This window comes from Rousettus aegyptiacus, unplaced genomic scaffold (genome assembly GCF_014176215.1).
Source record: "Rousettus aegyptiacus isolate mRouAeg1 unplaced genomic scaffold, mRouAeg1.p scaffold_m13_p_10, whole genome shotgun sequence".
Lineage (NCBI taxonomy): Eukaryota > Metazoa > Chordata > Mammalia > Chiroptera > Pteropodidae > Rousettus > Rousettus aegyptiacus.
This window is the reverse complement of record NW_023416285.1, coordinates 88515473-88542494: the sequence shown is the minus strand read 5'-3', so window position 1 is coordinate 88542494 and position 27022 is coordinate 88515473. Positions and strand designations below refer to the sequence as shown.

At 40.6% G+C, this 27022-nt stretch overlaps 2 protein-coding genes across 22 annotated transcripts in view; one reads left to right on the top strand and one right to left on the bottom strand.

Moving 5' to 3' along the window:
• The window catches only part of CACNB2 (calcium voltage-gated channel auxiliary subunit beta 2), a 315479-nt gene that overhangs the window by 281148 nt on the left and 7309 nt on the right, over positions 1 to 27022 (top strand). For 7 of the 13 annotated variants that reach the window (XM_016150604.2, XM_016150605.2, XM_016150609.2 and 4 more), the window contains 5 exons: positions 2339 to 2472; positions 6152 to 6232; positions 6719 to 6777; positions 15309 to 15418; positions 25422 to 25573. In XM_016150604.2, the coding sequence (XP_016006090.2) occupies positions 2339 to 2472; positions 6152 to 6232; positions 6719 to 6777; positions 15309 to 15418; positions 25422 to 25573 (536 nt within the window). Of the gene's footprint in view, positions 1 to 2338; positions 2473 to 2618; positions 2639 to 3115; positions 3178 to 6151; positions 6233 to 6718; positions 6778 to 15308; positions 15419 to 25421; positions 25574 to 27022 lie in introns of all 13 variants that reach the window. The other 6 variants (XM_016150606.2, XM_016150612.2, XM_016150614.2 and 3 more) reach the window with 2 other exon arrangements.
• Positions 26119 to 27022, bottom strand: part of NSUN6 (NOP2/Sun RNA methyltransferase 6) — a 70020-nt gene continuing 69116 nt past the window's right edge. For all 9 annotated transcript variants that reach the window (XM_036228156.1, XM_036228150.1, XM_016150617.2 and 6 more), the window contains one exon: positions 26119 to 26663. The gene's annotated coding sequence lies outside the window, so the exon portion shown is untranslated. The remainder of the gene's footprint in view (positions 26664 to 27022) is intronic.

Below are 27022 nucleotides of genomic sequence, written 5' to 3'. Positions count from 1 at the left end.
GGGGTTTTGAGCCCTTGTGACCAAATACAGGCAGATTTCCAACCTGACTCACGGATTGTGTGGGTGGATGGCTAAATCGCTGGGCAGTATCACAGCTAAACTTCCTCTGCATTTCCACGCTTCCTCTGAGAAATAAAAAATCCATCTGCTGATCACAGCAGGTCAGAATCAGAGGACAAATCATCAAGTCCAGTTCATGAACTTCAGCATTGCAGGGTCCTCTGACGTGCCTCAATTTCAGGACGGCTCTCGGGGTACCGTCCTTGGAGGGTGGCGTTTCTGAGCCCAGTGAGAATGGTAGAAGCATACAGGAATTTGCCACCAGAAGGGAAACTTATCAGGTGTTGGATAAGACATAATATAGGAATAGTGAAAAAGGGACCCAGATACTCTCTGTCATATCCAGGAAGACATATATGACATACTCAGCTGGGATTTGAGGGAAAACATTATAGAGTACTATAAAAGTTAGCCTCGATTCAGCCCCTGGAACCATTTTGTAATGTTTCCATTGAATACTATGAGCAGAACCTTTTAATTCATCAGTATGTATCAATGGGGCAAAGAGAAAGACATATTTACTAGCTACATCTAACTAAATTCCTGGAATTACCTCAGTCCATTATTACTTTGACTGGAGAGATACTCAATTGTACCTCCTCTTTATGCCAGCAATATGCTGATATTTGCAATATTGCACAAACAATGCCAGGTTTTCCATGTGATCACAGGTTTTTGGCCTAGTCCAATGAAAAGGAACACTTCAACAAGAGATCCTAGTTTTCGAAAGGCTGCGTCACCTAACATCCGTAATAACTTCAGAACTGAAGAGTAATGGGATGCCTATCGGATGTTCTCCCGTCACTTGAAGAGGTTAGCAGTAGCTGTCGCAAGCACCGATTCAGCTGGCGTATCGCAGGGAATGGTAGTGGCTTGGCCACACCGAGCCGTCTGTGATTTCAGAGGGGTGATTCATTTGTTCCTTAAATCTGAATGTGCTGCGGTCATCGTTAGAGAGCTAACCAGCGCGATGTGATACTTCCCTGGGGGGAGCAGATTTCCTTCTTGTACTTGACCTCATCTGAACCATAGAATAATTTTCTCGTGAGCTCAACACCATGATACCTTCCTGAATCCGGACACCGAGGACACAGCCCCACTTGGGGAGCAAAGGGAAGTGGAAGAGTGAACCAGGATGGAGAAGGGACCATCCGAAGGGCCCGCCCCTGCAATGGCAACGTGGCATAGGGACTGAGAGGGCCTCCCAGAGGCAGGAGAACTAAGTTCTGAGTCCTCGCTCTGCTGAGTCTTTTCGAGGGTTGAAGATGATCTCTGAGGTACTTTCCAGCTTCGAGTCCACGGTCGATAAAATTCTCTAGTCATTGCATGTGGAAGCATTTTATAAACTTCAAAATGAGACGATGGATCTGTTTTTATTTATCTCGCCTAACGCTTCATTTTTTTTAAGTGCTATATTTTCAGATCGAAAGATTTTAAAAGATTGGAAGCATGTCAAACCACAAACCTAAACCTCTCCTTCTCCGGATAAGGAGACCAGAGACATAGTCCCTTATCCGTGTACCCTGCCTTTCATATTATGTCCAGCGGCTTTATAAAAAATCATCGAAAGTCTCCTTAGGTCATTTTATTGGACTCATTTCACTTGGAGATCCACGGATTCAGTGTTTCCCAATTAGCCTTCAGTAAGGGTGTAAATATCATCTCAAAATCATTTTCATCCTTCCCATTCTGGAACCTGCTCTGGCTCATTTGCCTTGTGTATGACTTCTGCGTGTTGTCCAAATTTAGGATTTTCTGTTCTCTCTCCCTCAAACGACTGTTGCAGTCTCAGTGAAGCTTTTTCACACTGCCCTATTTTCACACAAAACCAAGCAAAATAAAAAATCCGAGGCACATTGTTACACAGGTTGCCAGTGGGGTTCCTTATTATCTAAAGGCTGTTTGGGTTAAGTTATTATATGAAGTAAAGTGAAATATTCGGTATCATGCGTATAGACGGTCGATATGGAAAATAATCAACATCATATTTGAAACTACAAATTTAAAATGTGTTTCTCTGAAAATATTACGTAAGATCTAGTATAAAATTGATCAAGCAAACATATGACGAGGGGACCTTTCAGTTTCGTTAGATTTGATTACATTGCATTCTTAACGTGCGTTACCTTTAAATTTTACGTTGTTTGCTGGGCCGAGCGCTCATGGTAGATCTTTACTAAAGTTAAGTTTATTTGCTTTCATTTTTTTTTTTTAATATATAACCTGTTTTTCCTCTCCTGTCTGCCTGATGATTTTTGAATTGTTTGTCTGTATATAGCTATAGACATAGATGCTACTGGCTTAGATGCAGAAGAAAATGATATTCCAGCAAACCACCGCTCCCCTAAGCCCAGTGCAAACAGTGTAACGTCACCCCACTCCAAAGAGAAAAGAATGCCCTTCTTTAAGAAGGTAACATTAGCTTCCGAGCTCCCACCTGTCCACCTGCTCGAGCGCACTGCATCACGTTTCCTAGTCCTGTTGACTGTCTGCGTCCTTTGATAAGCCAATAACATGCATGCTCTGTGTTTCTTTGTTTCTCTTCCATGCTGCTGTAGCTAAGCAGAAGCAGAAATCGGTAAGTTTACGTTGACGTAAGCTGTGTTGATCCTGCCACTGGCATCATTAGCATTCAATCCCGCAGTTTGATTAAATACAAACATTTCTGTCTTAAGAAAAAAAAAAAAAAAAACCGTCAGACACCTAATTGAGTTCATGCATTTCAAACCAGCTAAATTCAGTGAGTGACCTGTTCAAACACCATTACAGTACTTATCCTTTTTGATGGAATAATAATCTACCACCGAGAGAATCTGTTTAAACATTTTAAGGCTGTCGGACACCGACAGCGCCATATAATGCACCTCTCTTGTGCATGCTTATTCTGTCTGTCTTTGTCTCTTTCTTTTTTCCAGAAATTTAACTTATAATCAAGCATATTAAAATCATTATTAGATTCTGATTTGTGATATCCAGATATGTAGCTTGTACTAAAAAAAAAAAAAAAATTATTCAATTTTTAATTTAGTCAGTATTTAAACTTCTAATCCACTAGGTGCAAAATCTACAGATGAACAAGACCAGTGGAAAACTGCAGGCTTGTTTTGGCGGTTTACTGTGAGTTTTTCCTATTGTCATATATAAATACTCTCCCGATGTTCTTGCCTCCTCCATCAGTCAGATTTCAGCATCTCAGACCTGTCGGACAATGGGGAGGTGGCCATGCCTAGAGCCTTTGCCACTGGCCAACCAAGATGCTAGCCGGTGGTGCTCTCTGTCCCTTGACTGGAAACTAGAGTATCCTGAGCTCTCTTTGCTCCAGACAAAGTCCGCTTCTTTTCAACGCATTTTGTAGCTTCCAAGAGTTATTTTTAAAGGATGCCCCTTGTCGACACAATTTCCATGTCTTCCCTCCTTTTACACGCCACTTCTCACACTGTCTCTATCATTATACTTCCTGACGTCACCTAGTCTGACACGGCCATGGGTATATTGTGACACGTAGGTGTTGAGCAAAGCTGACCCTGCCCCAAACTCTCCATGTCCTGAACTTTTTTTTTTCTCTGCACACAAGTATTTTACTCTGTGGAGAAACTCTAAAGTCCTCAATGAGCTATCACATGCCAAACTGACCGAACTATGAAGTATATCGTTGTTGTTTTTTTAAATAAATTATGGTTACTTTAGTAATGGAAGACCTCAGCACTCCAGGCAAAGATGAAAACACCCGGATTTTCTGTGTTAACAAAGAAAGCCCCCGCTCAATGTACACCCATGACGGTGGGCCCGTCTCTCTGGTCCTATCTTCTTGTCACGATGAAAACTTGCAGTGGAGTGACTAACAGCACAGAAGCCTAGAAAATCAACATTGCTGAGCCTCTCTGAGCTTAACAGAGTAACACGAACTAAAACCATGTTAGTCAAGATAGGGTTTTTTTGAAGTTTCAAAAAACGTTTTGAAGGTTCAAAAAGTTTCCAAAACTTTTAAAATGTTTTATCAGTTTTTCCACTGAACGATTTGAACAAAATCCGGTTAGCCGGAAAGGGCAGATAAAAATGTTGGTGTCGTTATCAGTAGGGCACCAAGTTCTAATATTCCATCAAATAAGGTAATTTCTGTAGCTACCCTATCGATTAAGAAGCTGACTGATTAGCAGCACGGGTGACCCTTTGCTAGCTGGCAGTCACAGATCGAAGGAACCGAAGACCTGTCAAATACTGGGCCACTTAATACTTAAAGGCTTGAAATAAAATTTCTTGGTAGCTGTTACTAAAATGCATGCAATTTATATTCCTAATTATGGCAGTGGGAAAGGTATTCTCATACTGCATAGTTATAAAGACTTGGCTTCTCAACATTTTCAGTGTGATCCCAGGTGGTATAACTGTAATCATTTAATAAATATGCTTATGATGCCTTCGGCACTGGTACCCATTCTTCTCATGTTATTATGTGGTCAACTTCAGCGTAGAGCGCAAAAACAACGAGAAGAGCCTGAGATTTAACGGATAGACTGTTTTCCGTGTTTTAGGTTGCTTTTAGAGTGGTGCTTGTGTGGCATTTGTGCTGTCACTGTATTTTGTTTGTCTTGTTCTTTTTTTGCTGTTTAAATATGTATATTCTAGCTTTCTCATGTCTTTGAAAATGAATCGTGAATGACTAGGTAGAATTTTAAGCAGTGACATTTGGCAGCACAGTCTCAGTAGTGTTTCCTTCCTCTCTGATTATATTTGTCTATCACTCACTGTTGGTGAGACCTCAGATGGAAACTTTTGAATTTGATTTTTTTTTTTTTAATTCCCCCCTTCAGGAAGTCAAATTAACCGAAGTCAGAAAGTTTGTAACAGCAATTTTAAGCATGGGCTGATGCAAAAATTACAGTCACATTTGCTCATCAGTTTTTCAAATTCTTAAAATATTTTAAAGAATATTTTCCTTTTCGTCTCTGTGACCAAAAGAAATTCTTAAAATCTTAAAATACGATTTTTCAGATGCTTCTTAATGCAGAAGGTTTCATATAACAATGATTTGTTTTATCTCAGCATCTAAGGCCATATTGCTTTCTCTTCTGCATTAAAAAAAAAAATCATTTTGAGGGTCAATTTTACATTTTCTGCAATCGAAATAGCCAATTTGAATATAATCACACAAATTAGCTGTTACCTAATTTTTGGAAAAACTTTATTTTGGTCATTTTATTTGAAGTAGTTAAGCCGAAATGTTTGGAAAGTTTTAGAAATTGCTACCAAATTTAGCTCCTCCCCCTGCCGTTCCAAAAGAGAGATTATCAAAAGGCATGAATTAAGTAGCAGAAACACTGCCTAAACCGCTCTTGAGTGGCGTGTTAGAGGTGAAAGTCGATGAGCAACCTCGAGGCCACCGAAGCGTATCACACCATCCACCTTCCCTCCAAGACACACCAGCCTTGCATTTTAAGTTTTCATTTCAAGATATAAAAACCCCAAATGCAAAAGCACTAATCACTAAGCTACGACTAGTGATCCCGATTATGTCATGATTACTGTTTTACTGGAACAACCATGCGTGCCAACTTAAACTCACAGCAGAACAGGAATTTCCAAGTATTTGGTAATGAGAGTTACAATGCTTTGAAATTAGGTGTTGTGCAGGTAAGACAAACATCTAAAACGCAAAGGTAAACAGACCTTTCTTTTCTTCGTAACTAACCACGTTAGGTCTGAAAGTCTGACTCCTCAGAACGCAAATGCATCTGAAAAGCAGTATTAACTTCTGGTCAAGGCTAAAGCCCTTACTCTGCATGAGGCACATTTCTGTCTGTTCTACCAACTAGTTTTTGTTCAGAGGCAGCTCTTCCCGCTTTAGAGACTAATCCGTTAGTAGCGTTTCTTGAAGAAAGCGAGAAAACTGTAGACAATTCAGCGCCTTGAGACTTTAAGAAAATAAACCCATCAGTCTTTGATTGGGTTTATTTAGAAAAGAGGCAGTTTAAAAAATAAAACGACTAGAAAGGCCTCGTATTACAGTGTTCAGAAAGACAGCAGTTTATATGTAAGATATTTATGTTCCCTCTGCCCGTTAACCGTCTGAAGTCCTCTCTTCTCTCTGCAGACGGAGCACACGCCTCCTTATGACGTTGTACCTTCCATGCGACCAGTGGTCTTGGTGGGCCCTTCCCTGAAGGGATACGAGGTGAGGAACTGCCCTCTGGAGGGAGCACACTTGACCTGCACATGCTGAGCGGCCCTCTAACTCTACCTGCCTTTCCTGACTCTTGAATTTAGACCCTAAAGAGCTTGTCGCAGGAAAACATGTTGTTTTTCAAGCCGTGGTATATATTGCTTCTTGTTTGGTTCTGTTTTCTTTTTTTCTTGGCTGCTGTTCTAGAGATTTCTGCTAGCCGCAGTTAACTGAGCCTTGGGAAGTAGTATCAGAAACAGAGTGACTGCAACCATTTGAGATGTCATGTGTGGTCACCAAAACATTGGGATAAGTTCGGGGAACTTTGACTTTTTAATTGTCCTTGTGTTAGAACTCAGAAAAATGCAGCGACCTCACGTGCTACTTTTTCCAAATGAGAAGCCCAGGGTTTTAAACACTCTTAAAAGGAGTAGAATTGTCTTAACGTACTGAATAGTATTTTTATCGTTCCTTAACTTATTGCTTGCTTAATTGCAGGTCACCGATATGATGCAAAAGGCGTTGTTTGATTTTTTAAAACACAGATTTGAAGGGCGGTGAGTATTTCAGAATCTTACGTCCTGTGGATTTTGTCTCAAAGATGACAAAACCTGGGTGGGAAAGAGATATGATCCCAAGAGAAAACTAACCTCCGAAGTCTATGGGGTGATAGGAAATAAGTTCCATCCAACTCAGAGTACTCGTCATACTGGTTTGGCGCATCCTCAGACCTGGGTAATCTAACTCCGTTCCTGGCCCTGCATCCATCATAAGCCGGACCTGGCCAAATCCCAGGTGACTAGTCTCACGCTAGATTTAAGGTCAGCTGACCCTCAGTGCTGCCCAGAAATCATGCTGAATACGCCTCTTCCATTCACTTTTCTACTTTTTTTAAAAGACTTCCATTCCGGCTACTCTCTCCTCTAACTTCCCCTGCTCATTGTGCTCTCTCCCATGGGCTTGCTTCCTGTTCCACTGGGAAAACGGAGGCAGAGGACTTCGAGAGTCACACCACCACCCCCGTGCCCGCTGGCACGTTTGCCTGCATGCGCTGCTTCTCCTCCCGTTACTGTTGGCTGCAGAACTCACCCACTTAGGCATTAGATGCCGTTCCCCTCCCCACCCCAACATGGCCATGATAACCCTTCTCTCTCCTCATTGGTCTTTCTCATTCTAATGGAAACACCATCAGCATATGAAAATGTAGTCATTTCTCCCTTCGATGGAAAAATCACCCTTATATTCCCCTCTGCCTGTCCCATTTTTCTCCTTTTCCTTATAGCAGAACTCCTTGAACAAGCCGTGTATACATGCCCTCCTCTCATACTCTTGAGTCCGTTCCAGTTAACGCATCCATCAGTCAACCAAAGCTAGTTGTATCAGATCACCAGAGGCTCTCACATCGCCAAATGCAGGGTGAATGCGCAGTTCTTTAACGGACATGATGGACCAGTCCATCCTCTTGTAAATACTATGTTTGGTTTCTGGAACCACACTTTCCTGGTTTTCCTGTTGTCGTAATAGCTGCCTAGAGGCTCTTCCTCAGTAACTAGACATCTTGGAAAACCCAGGCCTAAGTCTCTTGGTCTTCTCTCTCTTCTACCTATACCCCTTGGGTGACTTTTCCACTGTCAGAGTTTTAAATAGCCTCTTATTCTCTGGTTTCTCCTCTTAATTCCAGACCCAGATATCCAACTGCCTATTCAGCATCAGCGCTGAGATGTCTAATGGACCTCTCAAACTGAACCTCCCAGCTTACACCCCAAACCTGCTTCTCTCATAGTCTTCCATATCTCAATTAATAGTTCTTTCATCTTTCAGTCCCAAAACCCTTTGGCCCCAGATCACTGAATCGTTGAATCATCCTTGACTGTTCTGTTTTCTCTTACATCCTACATCCAAGTGCTGTTGTCCATATCTTCAAAATATGCTGAAGCTCTAATGACTTTTTATATATCCCTTTGCTTTTGCTCGGAGACTTTATCGTCTCTTCCCTGGATTATTGCAATAAAGAGTCTCCTAACTTGTATCCTTGCTTCTGTCACTGCTCCCTTATGAAGTCTGTTCTCAATTCAGCAGCCTGCACAACCCTGTTAAACTGGCTGGATCTCATCACTCCTCTGTGCAGATCCATTCTGTGGCGTCTCTCTTCATCCACAGTAAAAAAAACAGTCCTTACGATGGCTTATAGGACCCTGTACGGTCTGACCATCCACAGCGCCACACCCGTCCTTACCTTCGACTTTATCTCTTACTACTGTCCTCCTTGCTCCTTCTGCTCCTGCCACTCTGACTTACTTCTTATTCCATGAGTGGTCCAGACAGCCAGATGCGCGCCAACCTCAGGGCCTTTGCACTTGCCGTTGCCTGTACTAGGAGCGCTTTCTCTTTCCGTTTGTGTATACATGCTCACTCCCTCGCTCCCTCCCTTCTCTGACTTTTTCCCCATAACTCTTTTATGCATTTTATTTACTTTGTTGTCATTCTTCCACACTCAGAACACTGACTCATGAGGCAGGGCTCTTCAGTCTGTTTTATGAACTGTCCTCAAGGCCTAGAACTCGCTCCATGTGGACAACGAATGGATCAATGTCGAATGGCTGTCTGCCATGCGCTCTCTGCTAGACACACGAGGAGAGCCGAAGCATCTGCCTCTAAGGAGCTCGTGTGTAAACCGTAAATTGAAACCTCAAGCTGTAAAATGCAAAGTAAATGAAAGAGCAGCTCAGTGGGTGTGTATCCAAGGCTCAGGTAGCAGAGAGAGAGGATGGATTAATGCTGACTTTGGGGTGTCAGCCTCCAGGAAGGGTTTTTAAGTGGTACCCATGATTTTTCATCAAGGGAATTAGGACGAGAGGGGGCATGAACGAGAAGGTGCCAAGTGTGTGACAGCATCGAGACGTGGCGCAGCAGCACGTGTGAGGCAGGCCACCTAGAGGCCTGCAAACCAGTCTAGGTGGAGAGCGACATAACAAAGCCAAGGCCATGTCTGGTGTGTCACATTAAACACGTTGGGCTTGGGGCTCTTCCTCTCCTCCCCTCTCCCCTCGATTCACTTGTGCAGATATTCGCGGAATACGTTCTGCGTGCCAGGCATTGAGGAGCAAAAGCCGACGAGGGCCCTGGCTTCACGGAGCTTTTGCTTATAGTCTACTGAAAGGCAGCCTTGAATCAAATAACCAGCAGGTGCCATAGCGAAGGCTAAGCCAACTTTTGAAGCATCAAAGATGTGATAGGCGTCTAACACGGAAACCGAAACCTAACCTTAGATTATAGGGGGCGTGGGAATGTTTCTGAAGACAAACGTGGTGCCTCCCATCTCCACGTTCCTTTCCTTCCCCCATCCCGACAGTCCAAGTAGGACAGGGGGTATCTGTAGGTTTCAGGTCCTTTCAGATTTCTTACTGTATCACTTTCTCCCTCAGCTGCACCTGCTCTGCAGACATTTCTGGTTTATATTGACCTTTGGCACGAGAGGCAAGGACAAGGAGGGGAAATTTTGTAGCAGGAGGAGTGTTGCTAGTTAGTAATCAAGCAAAGGACTAAACAAGACAGAAAAAGAAAAACAATTCAAGGTATAAAAAGACTTTGTAATCAAAGTCTACCTAACCAAACACTCCTGATTAGATGTTTTATTTTTCATAGCTTTATGAAATAGATTTTTTTTCGTGCCAGGAAACACAGCTTGGTCCTCGGGCCTTTGGCTTGGTCCAAGGCTGTCAGGCTCTGGCCAAGTATAAAAGAAATGCCCATTTAGCTTTCACGTCTTTATTCTTGGCCCTGTCATTTATCATGATTCGGAATTGTCCACGCAAGCGTGCATACCCAGAAAATTCTGCCGGCCGAGGCACCACGCTTTCCGTGACTGAGTTAACCCATTGCCCTTTCTTAAATGCCAAAGATGGGGAGATGAGATGGAATTTCCTGACTTAGCACTTCTGTTTTAGCCTGAGTAAGTTTGAATTTGGAAGGTGGATTCCAGCCACAGGGTGTATCTTGGCCCTACGTTCTAAAGCATTGGCCATCCAGACTGATTTCATTTAAAAAACATATAAACAAAAGATCTGAATGTTATATCAACCTTTCGTTTCTGGCCCAAAAGTAATTCCGAATATGGCTTTATTAATAGACATGCCTTGGCTTGTCTTGACTCCACAGCCGGGGTCCAACATTTTAGGCCCGTGATCACCAATTTAGAGTCCTCAAAGGAAGTAATAGGGTCCATAAGGCAGAAAGAATTTCAAAACGCCATGCAAAAATTTAACTTTTTTTTTTTTAACCTATGGCAAGACATCCAGAGTAACTGAATAATTAAATGTCTTTGCTTTGGGCAAAGCTAAAACAGCGGTAGAAGGGGGAAATGCATCGGGAGTATCAGGCATATCTGATTTTAAATAGACATCTAACTCTGAAAGGGAAAAGTGAATTACTTCTTAATTATCTATTAAATAAACTGAATTTGTTTTTTTAAAACAACTGAAGCCCAACAGGGAGAAAATATGAAAGGATGTGTTGGTGATGAAAAGATCCTCTGAGGAATTCTTTTCTGTCCTTAAGCCTTGGTGAGTTCATTTGCTGAAGCCCCAGGGAGTTGTCAGAATTGTGATCCTAGCTGTTAAAATAGCATTTAAGTGTGTCAGGTAGAAGGAGAAATGATAAATCATCATCCTTTCCGTTGTATGTAGTAGAGTAATAAGGTCCCATTTAAATCAGATCCACCCTAACCAATTGTGTCATGTAAACAGAGCGATTTTTGGATTCACCTTGTAGGACAATGACAGGTAAATTAATAGGAAATTGGGAACAAGAAGGAAAGCTACCATTAGTGATGAATTTAGTTGTCCTACCCAGTGTCTTGAAAATGTCAGCTCTTAGCACTGAAGTGTCGGGAATTCACACTGGATCGCTACAGGGGTATATACATGGTGAATCTTGTGTGAAGGGATCTTATTGGAAATCAATAATCTCAGGAAACATTACATCACCTTATTGTGTGGGAAATTTACTTAGATCTGAGAAAGCTTCTTCTAAATTGGTGGTTTTCTACTTTGGTTACATAAAATAAAACAACACGCGAAAAACAAGAGCTCATGTGCCACCCATGACTAATTGGAACCAAATCTCTAGGGTAGGACTAGAGATTTGTAACTTTAAAAGCTTAAATGGCGATTTTGACGTATTGTGGGGTTGAGACCACTCTTTTATACTGAATTGTCCCTAGAATTTTGCCTGTAGGATTTCCACGTTCTGTTTTTTTTTTTTTTTTGGCAAGACCTCAAGAAATGACAATTCCCAAAGCATAACTTAATGAGCTAAATAAAGTAGGATAGTGGCCTGTCCACACACGCAGTCACAGCTCACCACGTAGGCAGGTCTGTGGAAGCCCAGCTGGGCAGCACCACATGCAGAAAGGACGAGGCGCGCGGGACAAAGCGGAAGGCGTGTTGTAACAGGAAACCCTTCCTTCTGCTGCGTCGGTTCCCGCAGGCCGACTGGGAGACGCTCCCGAGCAGGCGTTATCTGTCTTGCCACCACTCTATCCCCAGGATGGTCCCGTCACAGGGAAGCCCACCTCCCGCTGAGCGTCCAGGGCTTGTTAGAGGCGCAGACCCAGGTTCCGGTCAGCAGCAGTGATCGGGTCCCAGTCGGCCGTACTGGTGCAATGCCCAGCACTTAAGGGATTCACTCTTCCCTCCCCTAGAACCCCCCCCCCCCCACGCGTCTCCTTCTCTCACTTCCGGCCTCTGACCAAAGGTCCCCTTTTCGGCAAGGTCTTCCCCGACCACCGAAAACGTATCCTCCACAACACTCCGTGTGTATCTTTATCATCCTCCATTATTTTTCAGTGGCATTCGTTGCCACCTGCCATCAGACGTCTGTTTGCCAGCTTCCTCCGCTCTCCCTCCACCTCGTAAGAATTTCAGAGCCGTCACAGCACCCTGAACGATGATTGGCACGTAGTAGGCATTCGAGAAATCCGTGTTGACTCGTGACCCCCTTGACACATGCAGGTGCTCAGCGGAAAGGGGATACCGTTACACAGCATTACTGTGTAATAAACCCTACTCTGCTCCAGCCGTCCTCGAGTCAGTGAAAAGCATTTTAAAGCAGTTACTACACATCGGATTGTCCCCACCGATTGCCTTATTTCACTTGTGAGTGTGTTGTGAAGTAATCATGAAACTAATTTCGAATCGGTGGCTTTAGTGTCTCTTTTCTGGTTCTTGCTTTTTTACTTGTGAAATAAATGTTTCATCAAAAGACAAAATGCTTAACAATCAAATAGACTGTTTTTAATAGCGGTCTGAATAAGCTACGGACACACACAACGATGCGGATGAATCTTCAAATCCATTATGCAAAGTAAAATGAGTTCAAAAGGCTGCCATGTTATTGGTTGCCAGGGCGAGGTAGGGGGTGGGATGGATTACAGAGGAGGCAGCGCAAGGGACTTTGGAGGGTAATGGGATTGTGCTGCGTCATGAATGCGATGGCGGATACAAAACTCTGAACTGGTCCAGACTCATAGACTGTGCACCATGAAGAATGGAGCATATGGCATACAGATAAACTTTTTTTATTTTAATTTTTTTTGCAAAAGCCAGTAATCTCTTTCCACACTTCACCTCTAGATGGCAACCATTTTTTAACTGTTTTAACTAGATCTTTTGGGATTTACTCCTTACTTCTAAACCAAGTGCTTAATTTGCTGCTTGAGTTTTCGATGTTAGGTGTCTTCTGTTGACTTCCTACTGTGAAGAACATGTAGCGCTCTCATGCATAGTCCTCTTCTCTCTCTGAGACATACTTGCACACACATTTCATCATCCTCCCAACAGTTAAATGAGTTCGTACTTTTGGCTGGCTCCACTTTTAGTATGTTATAGTTATGCAAATAATTTTTAAATGGGCCGCATCATATACTATAATTGCTTTTTCTTATGTGTTTTCTTTGTGATTACTGTGAGATAAATTTACTTTTTACACTTAGTTAATTTGTTAATATATTTGGCACTGATTTAGCCCCAAAGTCCCCTTGAGTTTTCTAAATTTCCCTCAATAGATTCAAATGCACCTGATAATCTCTCAACTTTGTCCTTTTGAACCTCTGTCCAGGAGCGATCTGGCCTGCTCCTGTCTGGACAGTTTCTCTCTGGGCCGGGTGCCCATTTGTCATTCTGGGACATCCCTCAGCATCACCACTGGGATGTGGTCACCTTCCTCGTGGGCTTGAACCCCTTCTTCCTAATCTCTTTCAAGATTTATGCTATCATTTCAGTCAATGACACCCTCCAGTAGTTTCCCTAGAAAAGTACGTAAAAACCTTTTGAGACCCTGAGTCCCAAAATGTCTTTAATCATCCCTCCCATTTAATCGATAGCTGAAATGGTAACAGAATTCTGATTTTAGAATAACTTCCCCTCAGAATTGTTGAAGTTTTTTGCTCCGTTATCTTCTAGTTTCCGTGGTTGCTGCTGAGAAGACAAAACGTTTTGCCAGCTGGCCCCGTGTGTGTGACCTGCCTTTTCCTCTGGAAGCTTTTAGATTTTGCGTTGTCCTCAGTGTCATAAAACTTATTAGAATATGTTTTGATGTAGAACTTTGAACCTTTGTCCAGGACCCTTTCGATGTGAAAAATCAGATTTAATTCTAAAATTATCTTTTTAGCTTCCTGTCTTGTTTTCTTTAGTCCTCTTTTCTGGACTGCTTGTTATTTGGAAGTTGATCCTCTGGGTAATTCTCCAATTTTCATGCCTTTCTTCTCCAATTTTTCGGCTCTTTGTCATTTCTGTTTTATTCTCTAGAAGATGTCCTTAACTTTAGCTGCTAGCCCTTCTTTTGAATTTTTGTTTCTACTGTTATATAATTTCCCAAAACCCTTTTTTATTCTGAGTTTTTAAATAGAAATTTCTTCAAGTTGTATAGATATACTCACCTCTTAGCTTTCACCTTTGAATGTTATCGATAACGATTTTTCCATTTGCTTTGGTCTCTCATGTGAGCAGTTTTCCTAAGATGCCCAGTGAATACTGCTGTGCTCAAATTTAAGAATGGAGCCTGAAATGATCAATGAGAAATTCTGTGCTCATAGGTAGAGCCGGTCAGCTTCGAATTTCCCTGTAGGACACCCTCACTGGACAATCTATATAGAAAACTACCAACATCTTTGGGTCTTTTCTCTTTGGCCATCAGATTCCCCAGACAAGAATCTTCCACTCAGAATCCTTTCTTTTCCAAATAGCGTCTTCTCCGTCCCTGCTCTGTCTGGAGTCCCCTGGGCAGAAGGCCTTGGTTTTGTTGCCTGTAGAGACTAAACCAGTGTCTTACAGCATGTAGGGGAAGGTAGGCACCTGGAGGCTTTAGTAGCAGAGAGGAGGTGGAGGTCTCTAACTGTGAAACTCTGTCAACCAAACCTTCTGTTTCTAGCCCCTCTTTACTTTCTTCAAAGGCATTGTGACCCTTCCGTTTGCTCCACACCCTTGCCTACTGCTGGCTGGAACATTCAGCTCTCTCCAGTCTAAGTAACTGCTTCTCCCAGCTTCCAAATTTTATTTTCACTTCTACCCTAAGATGACCTCCCTAACCACCCTTTGTGTTCTCTTCACAACAGTCATCTTAATCTTTATTATTTATTACCCACCTCTGCCACTAACTCTTAACTCTCTGAGGAAAGACCATGTTTGTCTTGTTCTCTTTTGTTCTCTATACCTGTCTCAGCACCATACTTAGTGGAGGGCCTGAACCACCGGGGCTGAGGATGTAGGCTCTCAGGCATATATATCAGGGTTCAAATCTCAGCTTCATCGTTTTTAGTGAATATGTAGCCTTAAATAGGTAATCTACCTATGGCACATTTTCTTCATCAGCAAAAGTGGACTGACAATAAACCTTTCTGCTAGAGCTTTTAGGATGATTTAATGAGATAATGAGATTCATATATATATGAATAAGTGCCCTGACATTTTTTTGGTTTGAAAATGTGGTCACTACATATGCTTCATACTTAGATGAATTTCGAGCATGTAACTGTGTCCCTTTTTTATTCAATTAATAACCTCAGCGTCTTCTGTTACTTCTCCCCCAACAGGATATCCATCACAAGGGTCACCGCCGACATCTCACTGGCCAAACGCTCAGTGTTAAACAACCCCAGTAAGCACGCAATAATAGAAAGATCCAACACGAGGTCAAGCTTGGGTAAGTGTGGGTGCTGATGAACTTGAGCTATTTAAACACTTCTCTCCTGAGGCTGCCAAGGAGAAGATCTAACTAGATGATAATGCCACGTGTCAGAGAGCAGAGAAGAAACAGCCGTGTATTGCCAGTTGCTAGCGCTGCAGTCTTAGTGATTTCACGGCATGGGACGATTTGTTATGAAAGTTTTGAGTTAAAAATTCCACAGGCTGTCGCATTAATGTTTCGGTTGTGGTTTGTTTTCAACAATGTGAACTTCGGTGTCTACAGATTCTAAAAATTCCTGGCTTTGCATCAGTGTTACCACGAGCAAGTTTATTAGCCTCTTTAAGGCCGTTTCCTCATCTAAACAAAAGAAAGATATTAACTACCTTGTAGGATAAATGTAAGGATTAATAAACATAGTATGTCATACATTATGGCTATTATCCCAAATCCCTTGGTAGTTGACTTATATCAGTAACTACATCACTTTCAGGACGGAGTGGTGTGTGTGCATGTCTTGAGCTTGATAAATGATAAAGTCAATTCCTGGTCATTTTCTGCTAATTGAATCAATGTTTTTTATGTCGTTTATAAAAACAGTGTCGAGATATTAGTTGACGTGCTTACGGGGTTGTGCTCGGTGCTGTTTATTCACATGTCCTGATTTGATCAAATTAGACGCTCAGACAGCTGCTTCCTCTCTTTGGCACATGCTTGGAATTTAAGGTTAATCACCATTATACATGTCTTACTGGGCTGTCAGGTTTGTTTTTACAAAATCAGTTTTCTCAGGCGTATGTGAGATCCTTGATTTTAATTTTTTCTATGTAGATGTTAAATATATAAATTCTTTGAGAGTCTGGCTTTTAACAGATTTTAGTTTACTTTGAAGTATATTATATATAATACAGAAACTTAAAAAATAGTATATGTTTTTAGTCATGAGTATAATACTTGAAATAACTCAGTTGATCTTCACCTAACGATCCCTCGTTGAGTAAATTTCAGTGATACAGCTTTAGAAATGTCCTAGGCAGGGGGAATGTGATCACTCATTTTTATACTGATTTCTTTCCATATCCTTATCTGTGACTCTGAAAACTTTTCCTATACATTTTGCTCATTTTATTGATTCAACTTATTAACAAACTCAAGTAATTTGGGTAAACTCATTAGTTCGATCAATGGCGTAACAGATTTGTTTAGCTTGCCAAGGCTCTTTGAACTACCATTATTTTTTATTTTTTAAAATTTTTTATTTTTTTTATGGTGACATTGGTTAACGAAATCTGATAAGTTTCAGCTGTACTCTTTAACAGTAAGGGGTGTGTGTGTGTGTGTGTGTGTGTGTGTGTATTTATACTGCGTGTTCACCTCCCATAGTTAGATTTCTTCATCACCACATATTTGACTCCTTTTACCCCACTCCTCCTTAACCTCCATATATATTTTTAAATGACTCACCCACTCCATATACTTTGTGCACTAGACACTGAATGTCACACTATAGCCTGGGAATAAGGGAACGATACAGATGAAGCCCCTGACCCCAGAGAACTTGGTGTAGCAATAAGGCGAACAAATTAACAACCCGTTGAAATCAAGGGTGATGAGAAGTGGCCATGGGTTGAACTGGCAGCCGCAGGGGGTGCGGGCCGCCTGAACAGGCTTTGCCAAGGAGCTGAGCCCACGCTGGGACTTTTGAAGCACGGTAGGGAAAGGGCTGAAGAGGGTGACAGGGACTTAAAACGAGGATTCTGGAAAACATAGATCCTTTACTTGATTGAGCATATGATTTTTAAAAGAGAGGTAGAAGATGATACCAGAAATCAGAGGAAGCAATTAAGGAATTTAGAGCTCACCGTAAGGCATTACAGAACCGTATATAGATTTTAGGTATTTATTCATCTAGTTAACAGATACTTGTGTACCGACTGTGTGCTAGATGTTATACTGAGTGCTGGGGACCCAGAAGTGAAGGACACCAAGTCCTCACTCTCACAGGGCTCTCATTTCAAGGGGCAGACATGCGCAAAAGCTAACAAATACAGATGGAGATGGAGATGGGCTCAGTGGTTGACGAGTCCCAGAAAAAGCAGGCCAAGGGGTAGAGAGGATGCTGAGGAGGAGGGTGTGTGTTATACACATAGGTCAGGGGAGGTCTCTCTGAGGAAGTGATATTTTAGCAGAATGACACACATCATAAATTCTTTAGCCTTGCAGCTACCCGAGAAAAAGAGTATTCTGGGCAGAGGGAAATGTAAGTGCATCTGAGGTAGTGTTACAGCAAAATCAAACTGGTGAGAAACCAAGCACCACTCGGAGAGTTGGAGAACTCAGGTTTATTACACTGGCAGTCCCAGAAGAGCTAGCGCTCTGAAGATCTGGGCCCTGAGCTCATGGGCAACCTTGCTTCCTTAGGGTTTATCTATGCAGTTACAGTTGGCATGGGCCGATTAGTTAATCTGTCCTCAAGCAATTACAGAGCATGGGAGTTGCTATGGGCTACGGGTAGTTTATAGAGCGTGAGATTCTCAGACAGGAATTTAGGCAATACATCTGTTATCTAGACAGAACAAGCGAAGGGGAGGGTGAGTTTTTAGTTGATCTTGAGGTCACCCTGTCCTTCGGCCTATGCAGCAAGCATCTACAGAAGTAGAACAAAGAGCTGACTACAAGTTTAGCCATTTGAGTGGAAAATTCCTCTTCAGTAGGAGCACGTCTGATATGTTCATCATGACGCACTCTGTAGGCCTTTTCATGTGGATGTAATAGGAGGCCGCAGGACAGCAGAGAAGTGACGTTTTAGAAGCATCTCTGGCAGCAGGTGAAGATGATAATGGAGCCCAGCAAGACTGAAGTGAGGAAAAGTTAGGATTCTGTTGAAGCAAATTCAGAGAGAAATAGTGCGCTCTGTGCAGAAACAGGTACATTATAAAACCGGTGCCTTTAAGAGAGTCCTCGCGTCAGCAGGATGGGGATGGGGCAAGATGGGGACAGGAAGGTCATTTAGGAGGTTGTTGTCATCATTCAAGTTAGAGAATGAGAGGCCCAAAGTCAGATGGTGGCAGAAGAAACCAGAATGAAGGGAATCCGGAGGTTAGAGTCAGGATTTGGCAGTCTGCGGAATGTGCAACATGAAGGAGAAAATTCCAGGAGGATTTCCAGCTTTTTGCTTTGAGAAACTGGGCGATTGATGGTGCTATTCTGAGGATCAGGGGTTTCGGATGAGAAGCTTGTCTGAGGTCATGCGCTGGGGAGGGGGGTGAGGAAGATAACGGCTACATGTGTCAACCTGTCGAATTCGCAGTGTCATGGAGCATCCAGATATCCAGCAAGCAACTGTGCATACAGATCTGGAACTCAACGGAGAACAGGGCTTAAGACGCAGTCCATTCTCTGTGTTCACGGTTGTTAGCTTCTATAAAGGTCCTGTGAACACCGAATTAGGCAATACACAGCCAGCACTTCCGGGGGGAATGTGGGAATAAGTTCCTGCCCACCTCTGGTCACAACATCTTCATCAGCTGATCCGTATTTAACCTTGTTTTCTACATGTTTGTTTAAAGACACCTTATTTTGATATGTTGTTGATGCATTAACATTAACTCACAGCTAACAGCTCTATAACCCATGCATGAACAAAGCTTAGCTAACACACTTTTTCCAGAAGGCACCTTGCACTTAGGAACACTGGACAGCACTTTATTGGGGGATGTTTTAGTTTCCCTCTCTTCTCTCCCTCTCTCTCTGCCCCCTAACATACACACTTACATACAAAATGAGAAAAACATGGCACTAGACCACAAAAAGGACACTTGTTTATAGAATGAGAGCTGAAATAAGAAGGCAGAGTGTCAACCTGTTTGACCTCGGCTGGCGTGTGCGCTGGGCTCTCCAATTTTGCTGCTGTGCGCATGTCCCTGAATGACTGCGAAAGTGCCGCGAGTATTGATTTGAGGTTTACAATAAATTTTAGCTAATAGAGAAATATTCAAGGACAGAATCCACAGATAACAAGGAGGGGTCGTATTTTATTTTGGGACTGTGCTTTGTTATTAGTTTACACATATAACCACAGAGAAGTGATAAGAGTAAGATGAGCCCAGAGCCCTGAAGAGAACCAGGATTTGGGGGGATTGGCAGGGAAAGCAGCAGTGGCGGCCAGAGCAGTAGAGAGAAAAGTACGAACAGAAGCATCACCCTGAGGGAGAGCGTGAGCATCTTAGTGGTCCACGTGCCACAGGTTGAAGGAGATGAAGACGGGCAAAATCCATCGACTTTCCCGGCAGGGCATTCCATCCTTGATTTAGTGCTTTACACAAATAATGCAGGGAGAGTCAGAGGGAATGTGCCTAGACCACGTGGAAAGTGGCCATGAGGCGTGAGCCCAGAGAGTGGATTGGTAACCCACATGGGCCGCACGTGTCATCTGGGAAACTCAGCATGCAAACACTGTTTCTAATAGTTTGTAGACAAGAGGAATTGTCTATTAACTAATTCTTTGTAAGTAAGAAGACGTTTAGTTTTTCTTACAGTAGTGCTTGGACATAGTTACTTGAAAAAAAAAAATCTCTCTCTATATATACAGCAGGCAGAATGGTCAGAGGGTTCCTCCCTCCTCGGACAGCAGAACGTGTTTGTTAAATGACATTCTGTGTGGGCTATGTGGACTCTACAGTATAGCAAACACATTAATATTATAACTCTATAAAACTGACACTTTAACGCTCCGGGCATGTCAGTATAAGTGATTGTGCACGTGCTGTTCCTTAATATTATTCATAGTACTGAATTTTTTGTTTTCTATTTTGTACATTTTGCTGTTACCTTTATTTTGTTCTTGCGTTTCTTAGGTCTTCCCTATTCTTCTTCTTGAACTAGATGTAGTCTTTGAGTCCATTTCCACTCTAAAATGGCAATAACATTAAGAATACCTACCTCTTAGGGTTGTCATGATAAGCACACAGCGTGGTTTGCTGGCGCACAGGTCGGTCGGTGGTGGCTGCCATTACCTTAATTTCTGATTTCCCAAATAACGGTGCACAGTTAAATATAATTCTTTTTTTATTCAGTAATTAAAGTGATGATATACATTTAGATCTGATATAAAGAAGAAACATCTTATACTTGAAAAATTGAATGACGTAGTAAATCAGTCAGTCGTCCCTGGATGGGCTCAACAGAAGAATGGAGATAAGAGTGAACTTTGAAGATAGATGAGTTGAAATTATCCTATTTGCCTTTTCAGGAAGAGAGAAAACAATTTTTTGAGAATGAAGGGCTGATGGTAGAAAGATATAACATTAGCCCTGCAAGTTAATGTGAAATTTGGGGACTAGTTATCTTTTGATATAAACACAGACAAAAGCATTGTTCATTTTGTCAGCACTGGTCTCAGTTCAGGGGGGATGAGTCTGTGGGAAGCGGGGAGGTGAATCGGGGCGCCTCTCCTTCAGGGTGCTGGGGTGCATTCTTCTACTAGTGAGGACAACGCTAAAAGACCACATTACTTTACGTCCTCTTTTCAGTTTCAGAAATAAACATCAGGGAAGTAGCTGACATTTCTTTTTTGAAATAAATTCTGAGCAAGATGCACTTTGTCAAAGGAAAACCCCTAGTACGGATACATTTCTTTCTGAAGTCATCATTTTCACTTGAAAGTTAAAACTATTTTCTTCAGAGTTTATTAGTCACCTTTCTTTTTATTCCTTTAATTGAGTAAATTAGTAAATTACTAACTTAATAGTAAATTAGTTTACTTACTAATATGCTGCATTAAAATCTTTTAAAATATCTCACTTTCCCCTTTAGTTTAAAAAAGTGTGAGATACTTGTATAAGAATACTAGAAAGATATAAATGTGTGCATACACACATATGATACATATATATTAATAAAATGACATTAATAAAGGTAATCCATGGATATATAGTATGATAATGGATTTTTTTTTTGTTATCCAGATTTTATAAAATGAACAGATATTACACATATAATCAGTAAAAAAATCTGTGGTCAAACCTCTGAACACATGAAGTTATATTTAAGGTGTAGGATTCTGTGACTATGTGAATAGTTATTAACATATGAAAATCTTTGCAATCAAATTCGTTGTTGATATAATTGACATATATTAAGGTATATAAAAATGATTCAATATATGTATGTATTGTGAAATAATTACCACAATGACTATTTAACATCCATCACCACACAAACATTTTTTCTTGTGATGAGAATATTTAATATCCACTCTCTTAGCAACTTTTAATTACACAACACAGTGTTATTAACTATAGTCACCGTGCTGTACCTCACACCCCCAGGACTGACTTTATAACCTGAAGTTTATACAGACGCCCTTTAGCCATTTTGCCCACTTCTCACCCTCTGCTTCTAGCAACCGCTAATCCGTTCTGTACCTATGAGTTTGGGTTCTTTTGGTTTGTATTTTTTTTTGACTCCACATATAAGTGAGATCACAGAGTATTTGCCTTTTTCTGACTTATTTCACTTAGCATAATGACCTCAAAGTCTATACATGTCGCAAATGGCAAGATTTTGTTCTTTTTTGTGGCTAAATATATGCATATATTTTATTTACCCATTCTTCCATCAGCGGACACTTAGGTTGTTTCTATGCCTTGGCTCTTGTAAATAATGCTGCAGGGACATGGGGGAGCAGGTATCTTTTCAAATTAGTGTTTTCATTTCTTTTGGATAAATACCCACAAATGAAACTGCTGGATTCTATGGTGTTTATATTTTCAACTTTTGGAGGAACCTCCATACTGTTTTCTATAGTGGCTGGACCAATTTACACTACCATCAATAGTGCACAAGGGTTCCTTTTTTTCCCATATTCTAACACTTGTTTGTCAACTTTTTGATTACTTCCATCCCGACAGGTATGGATAAGTCATTATGCTTTCTATTTGCATTTCTTTGACATTGATGTTGAACATTTTCTTCATGTGCCTGTTGGCCATCTGTCTTTGGAAAGATATCTATTCAGATCTTCTGCCCATTTTTAATTTTCTTTTCCTACTATAGTATGAGTTCTCTATTACTTTTGGATATTAACCCCTTATCAAATATATTATTTTCTATATTATTTGCCATTATTTTCTCTTTCAGATTTTGTTGGTTTCCTTTGCTGTGCAGCTTTTTAGTTTGATGTAGTTCCAGTTGTTTATTTTTGCTTTGTTGTGTTTGCATTTGTTGTCAAATTTTTTTTAAAAAAAACATCACCAAGACCAATGTCAAAGAGCTTACTGCCTTTTTTCTTCTAGTTTTATGGTTTCAGGTCTCAAGTTCAAGCCTAATCCATTCGTAGTTGATCTTTGTGTATAAGATAGAGGTCCAGTTTTATTCTTTTGCATGTGGCTGCTTAGTGTTTCCAAAACCATTTACTGAAGAGATGAGCCTTTCCTCATTGTACATCTCGGCTCCTTTGTTGTTAATTAGTTGATCATACATGCATGGGTTTACTTTTGGGTTCTATTCTGGTCCATTGAGCTGTCTGTTATTATGCCAATACATACTGTTTTGATTACTATAGCTTTGTAAAATAGTTTGAAACCAGGAGGCATAAGGCCTCCAACTTTGTTCTTCTTTCTCAAAACTGTTTTTCTCAAAATCTGGGGTCTTTTGTGGTTAAATATGAATTTTGATAGGGATTGTGTTGAATATGAAGATTGCGTTGGGTAGTATGGACATTTTAAAAATACTAATTCTTCCAGTCCATGAGCATGGAATATCTTTCCACTTATCTTCAATTTCTTTCATAGTGTCTTGACAGTTTTCAGCATAGAGGTCTTTCACCTCCTTGGTTACATTTATTCCTAGATATTTTATGCTTTATGATGCAATTGAACATGGGATTGCTTTCTCAATTTCTCTGATAGTTCATTATTAATGCATAAAAATGCAACCAATTTATGAACATCTTGGACCTGCAAGTGTACTGAATTTACTGAATTCGTTTAACAGTTTTTCGGTGTAATCTTTAGGGTTTCCTATATATAATGTCATCTGCAAAATAGTTTTTACTTCTTCCTTTCCAATTGGATGCCTTTTATTTGTTTCTTGCCTAATTGCTCTGGCTAGGACTTTGAATAAATGTGGCAAGAGTGGGCATCCTTGTTTCTGATCTTAGAGAAAAAGTTTTTACTTTTTAGCCATTGAGTATGATGTTAGCTGTGGCCTGGTCAGCTTTCTGAGTGCTTATACTGGTATTGGAGTGTAACTTGATTGTTGGGGGTCGATGGCCATGAAAACATTTGTAGGGTACGAAGAAGTGAGGTTTACTTGAAATAAAAATGTAAAGATCAACAGGGAAGAGTAATAATAGTAATATTTTAGAACATTAGAAAAAGAATTACTGAAATACTTTTATTTTTTTTAAGTGTTATTAAAGGAAATTAAAATATATATGAAAGTAAAGAGTAGGAGGAACCTCGGGTCCTCATCACCCAGTTTGAGCTATCATCCGTTCCTGGCCAGCCATTTCATTTCTGGTCCTGCCCTTCCTCCGTGGCTATTTGTGGATTATTCGAAGCAACTCACAGACAGCATATGATTTTATCTGTAACTCTTTCATTATGTATTTCTAAATATTAGGGACTTTTATCTAAATTATAACCATAATGCCATTTTCATACTTCAACACTTCCCTAATATCTCCACTCAGCCGCATATCATTTCCCAATTGTCATATGTTATGAAATCTATACACTGTGATTGGTTCGTAGGTCCTTGAGTGTCTTAATCTATAGTTTTCTTTGTAATTTTTTGCTCGAAGAAACTGGGTCCATTATTTGGTAGGGGTCTGGTGTGAATTTTGCTGATTGCATTACACTGGTGTTTATATGACTGTCCATTTTCTGTGTCTTATAAACTGGTAGATCCAAAAGCTTAATCAGCTTGAGTTTTTGTTTTGTTTTTAGCAAGATTGTATTATGGGTAGCATGGGACCAAATATTATTTTAAAGACAGCTGGTTAATAAAAGTACTGTGATGATAACGTATTGTGAGGCAGACAACAGTGGCTTGGCTTTTCTTGAATATACTAGTTAATAAAATTGTCTCCAAGAATCTTCTGCATGAGTCCAAACGCATAAGGGTGATTAAAAAGTATTTTGTAGGTCCAGGAGTCTCATGGACGGGGCCTTTCATGATTGCCCCAGGCACTGTTAAGTTACATGCCATGCTTTATAGACCTGTGCTCCCTAGCACAGTAGCTTCTGACTATTTAATTTTAAATTACTTACATTGTTAAAGTTTAGTTGCTCATGCACAGTAGCTGGCGTCGCCATAGAATGTTTCCATCATTGCAGAGAATTCTATTTTCCTGTTTTAGACTTCAGAGAAGCCACAGAGAAGCAGATGAAGTGGATAAAGTTTTCTTAGGATTCAAGCAGATTTTTAAATAATAAGTTTTCTATGTCTTATAGTTTTTGTGTAGTGCTGCCGCTAAGAGCCTTTTTAAAATATGAAAGTCGTAGGACCGTTCTCCTGTCACCAACAAAAGAAGTGCGCTTCTGGACAAGTTTTTTTATAGACACTTTTAATGTCTCTATTTGACGTTGTATTTCAGCTTGTTAGTAAGATATCCAGAAAGCATACCGGTAGGTGATTATAAACAGATAAGCCCGTGCAGTGAAAGGGGAGCTGGTGATGGCTGCTAGGGTCAGAACCAAACACCTGGAAGATCTCTGTCATTTCCGTTTTATAGCATTTTTATAGAATGATTTCACAGTGCGATGTAATCAGAGACCCAAATTTTTGATTCTCAGACATAAGTGTCTTATCGAAAGTCAATTTTATAGCTTGTTGAGGGAGTAATTCCCTAAATTCTCAAGGTGTGGAGGAAAAACAGCTTTTATCAGCTCTACTGCTTGTAAACACTAACCTAATGGCTGACATACCTACTTTCCTGTTGAAGAAACTGTACCATTTTGTCTCAATTGGCTCTAAAAGTGATTTCAATAACTGAAGTCTGCTTAACTTTTTACAGCGGAAGTTCAAAGTGAAATAGAAAGGATTTTTGAGCTTGCAAGAACACTGCAGCTGGTGGTCCTTGACGCGGACACTGTCAATCATCCAGCTCAACTTAGCAAAACCTCTTTGGCCCCCGTCGTAGTATATGTCAAGATTTCGTCTCCAAAGGTAAGTAGGCCCACTACTTTGTGCTCTTTAATCGAAATTTACTAAGATGTGTGTTTTTGTTTTCCAGTTAGAATAGGCTATGTCTTTATCCATTATAAAAAGTTTGAAGAGATGTTAGTCGCTTTTTATGATCAATATAAACAAAGCATGTTTTTTACTTTAACAGCTTAGAATAGCTGATCTCAAAAAGAAAAGTGTGGTAGAACCCCTGAAGGGCTGATTCTTAGGGGGTCTGGAAGCTTCAAAACCATTCACTGAATAGGCACCTGTTTTTCGCTGCCTTGACATTTGTACCGATGTTTCAAAAGCAACGGTACGGAAAACCGCAAGTGTCAAACACGGATCAAGCCTCTGGGACACGGTAGTAGCAGGTGCCGTATTTTCCCCATGCACTTGCAGTTAAAAAATACCCAACCCGATGACCAGCTTAACTGGTTTTATTACGTTTTGAATCTAGGAAGTACACTTAGGGTGCATCACTCCAGTAGGTCAGCTATCTCGAGGACAAGCACTGGTGTGATTATTCAAGTTGTAAACAAAATAGCTTTTTTTCATGGAACTCCACTTTTATTTGAAAGAACTGACAGCCATATATATTCTGACTTGGGTACCTGGCAGATATTTTCTGGAAAAAAGTGAGTCTGTCACATCAAGGAAAACAACTAAGAGCTTTTGTTACCAATGATAGAATTCTGAAAAACTTGCATTCACTTTTGAGAGCATGGAAGCTTTCTAACAGATAAAAGACTTTTCTAATGAGATCAATGATTATTAACAGATGTTTTAATATTGTATAATGAAATGTGTCAACATTTGGAAGATCGTAAGTACTCGGTAGTGAACCATTATTTTCCAAATGATCAATGACGTTAGAAATCATTCACAATAAAAGATCCATTCAGATTTCAAGACAGGCTCTTTGATATGGTTTCATATTTCACATGGCAACTAGTCTTTAAGAAACTAGTGTAGTTTCTACACTACAAAGAATGTCCACACTTATCTGAAAAGGCCACAAAAATATTTTTCTCAACTACATAGTTGTAGGAGGTTAGATTTTCTTCACTTTTCAACTGAAACAACACATTACCTGTGGAAGCAAATAGGAGACTTCAGTTGCCATATATGAAGTCAGGCACTTGAGAGTTACAAAAAGGGTCGTTGTTATAAAAAATATATTAACATGTAATAGGTTTACTGCTAACTTCTAAATGAGTATTTTTTTTTTATTTTTAATATAGTAAACATTATTAGTTCACATAAAATACTTTTGGGGTTTCTCATGAGACAGTTTGATAACGTTAGTCTTGAAAAAGACTCGGAGTAAGTTCCATGCTAGTTATATTTTTTTATAGCACGCAACTGGGATTGTCAAAATGTTAATTTTGCAGATAATCTATGTCTAGCTCAATCTATGATAAGCCACTTGTGCCATATATAAAATGGCCC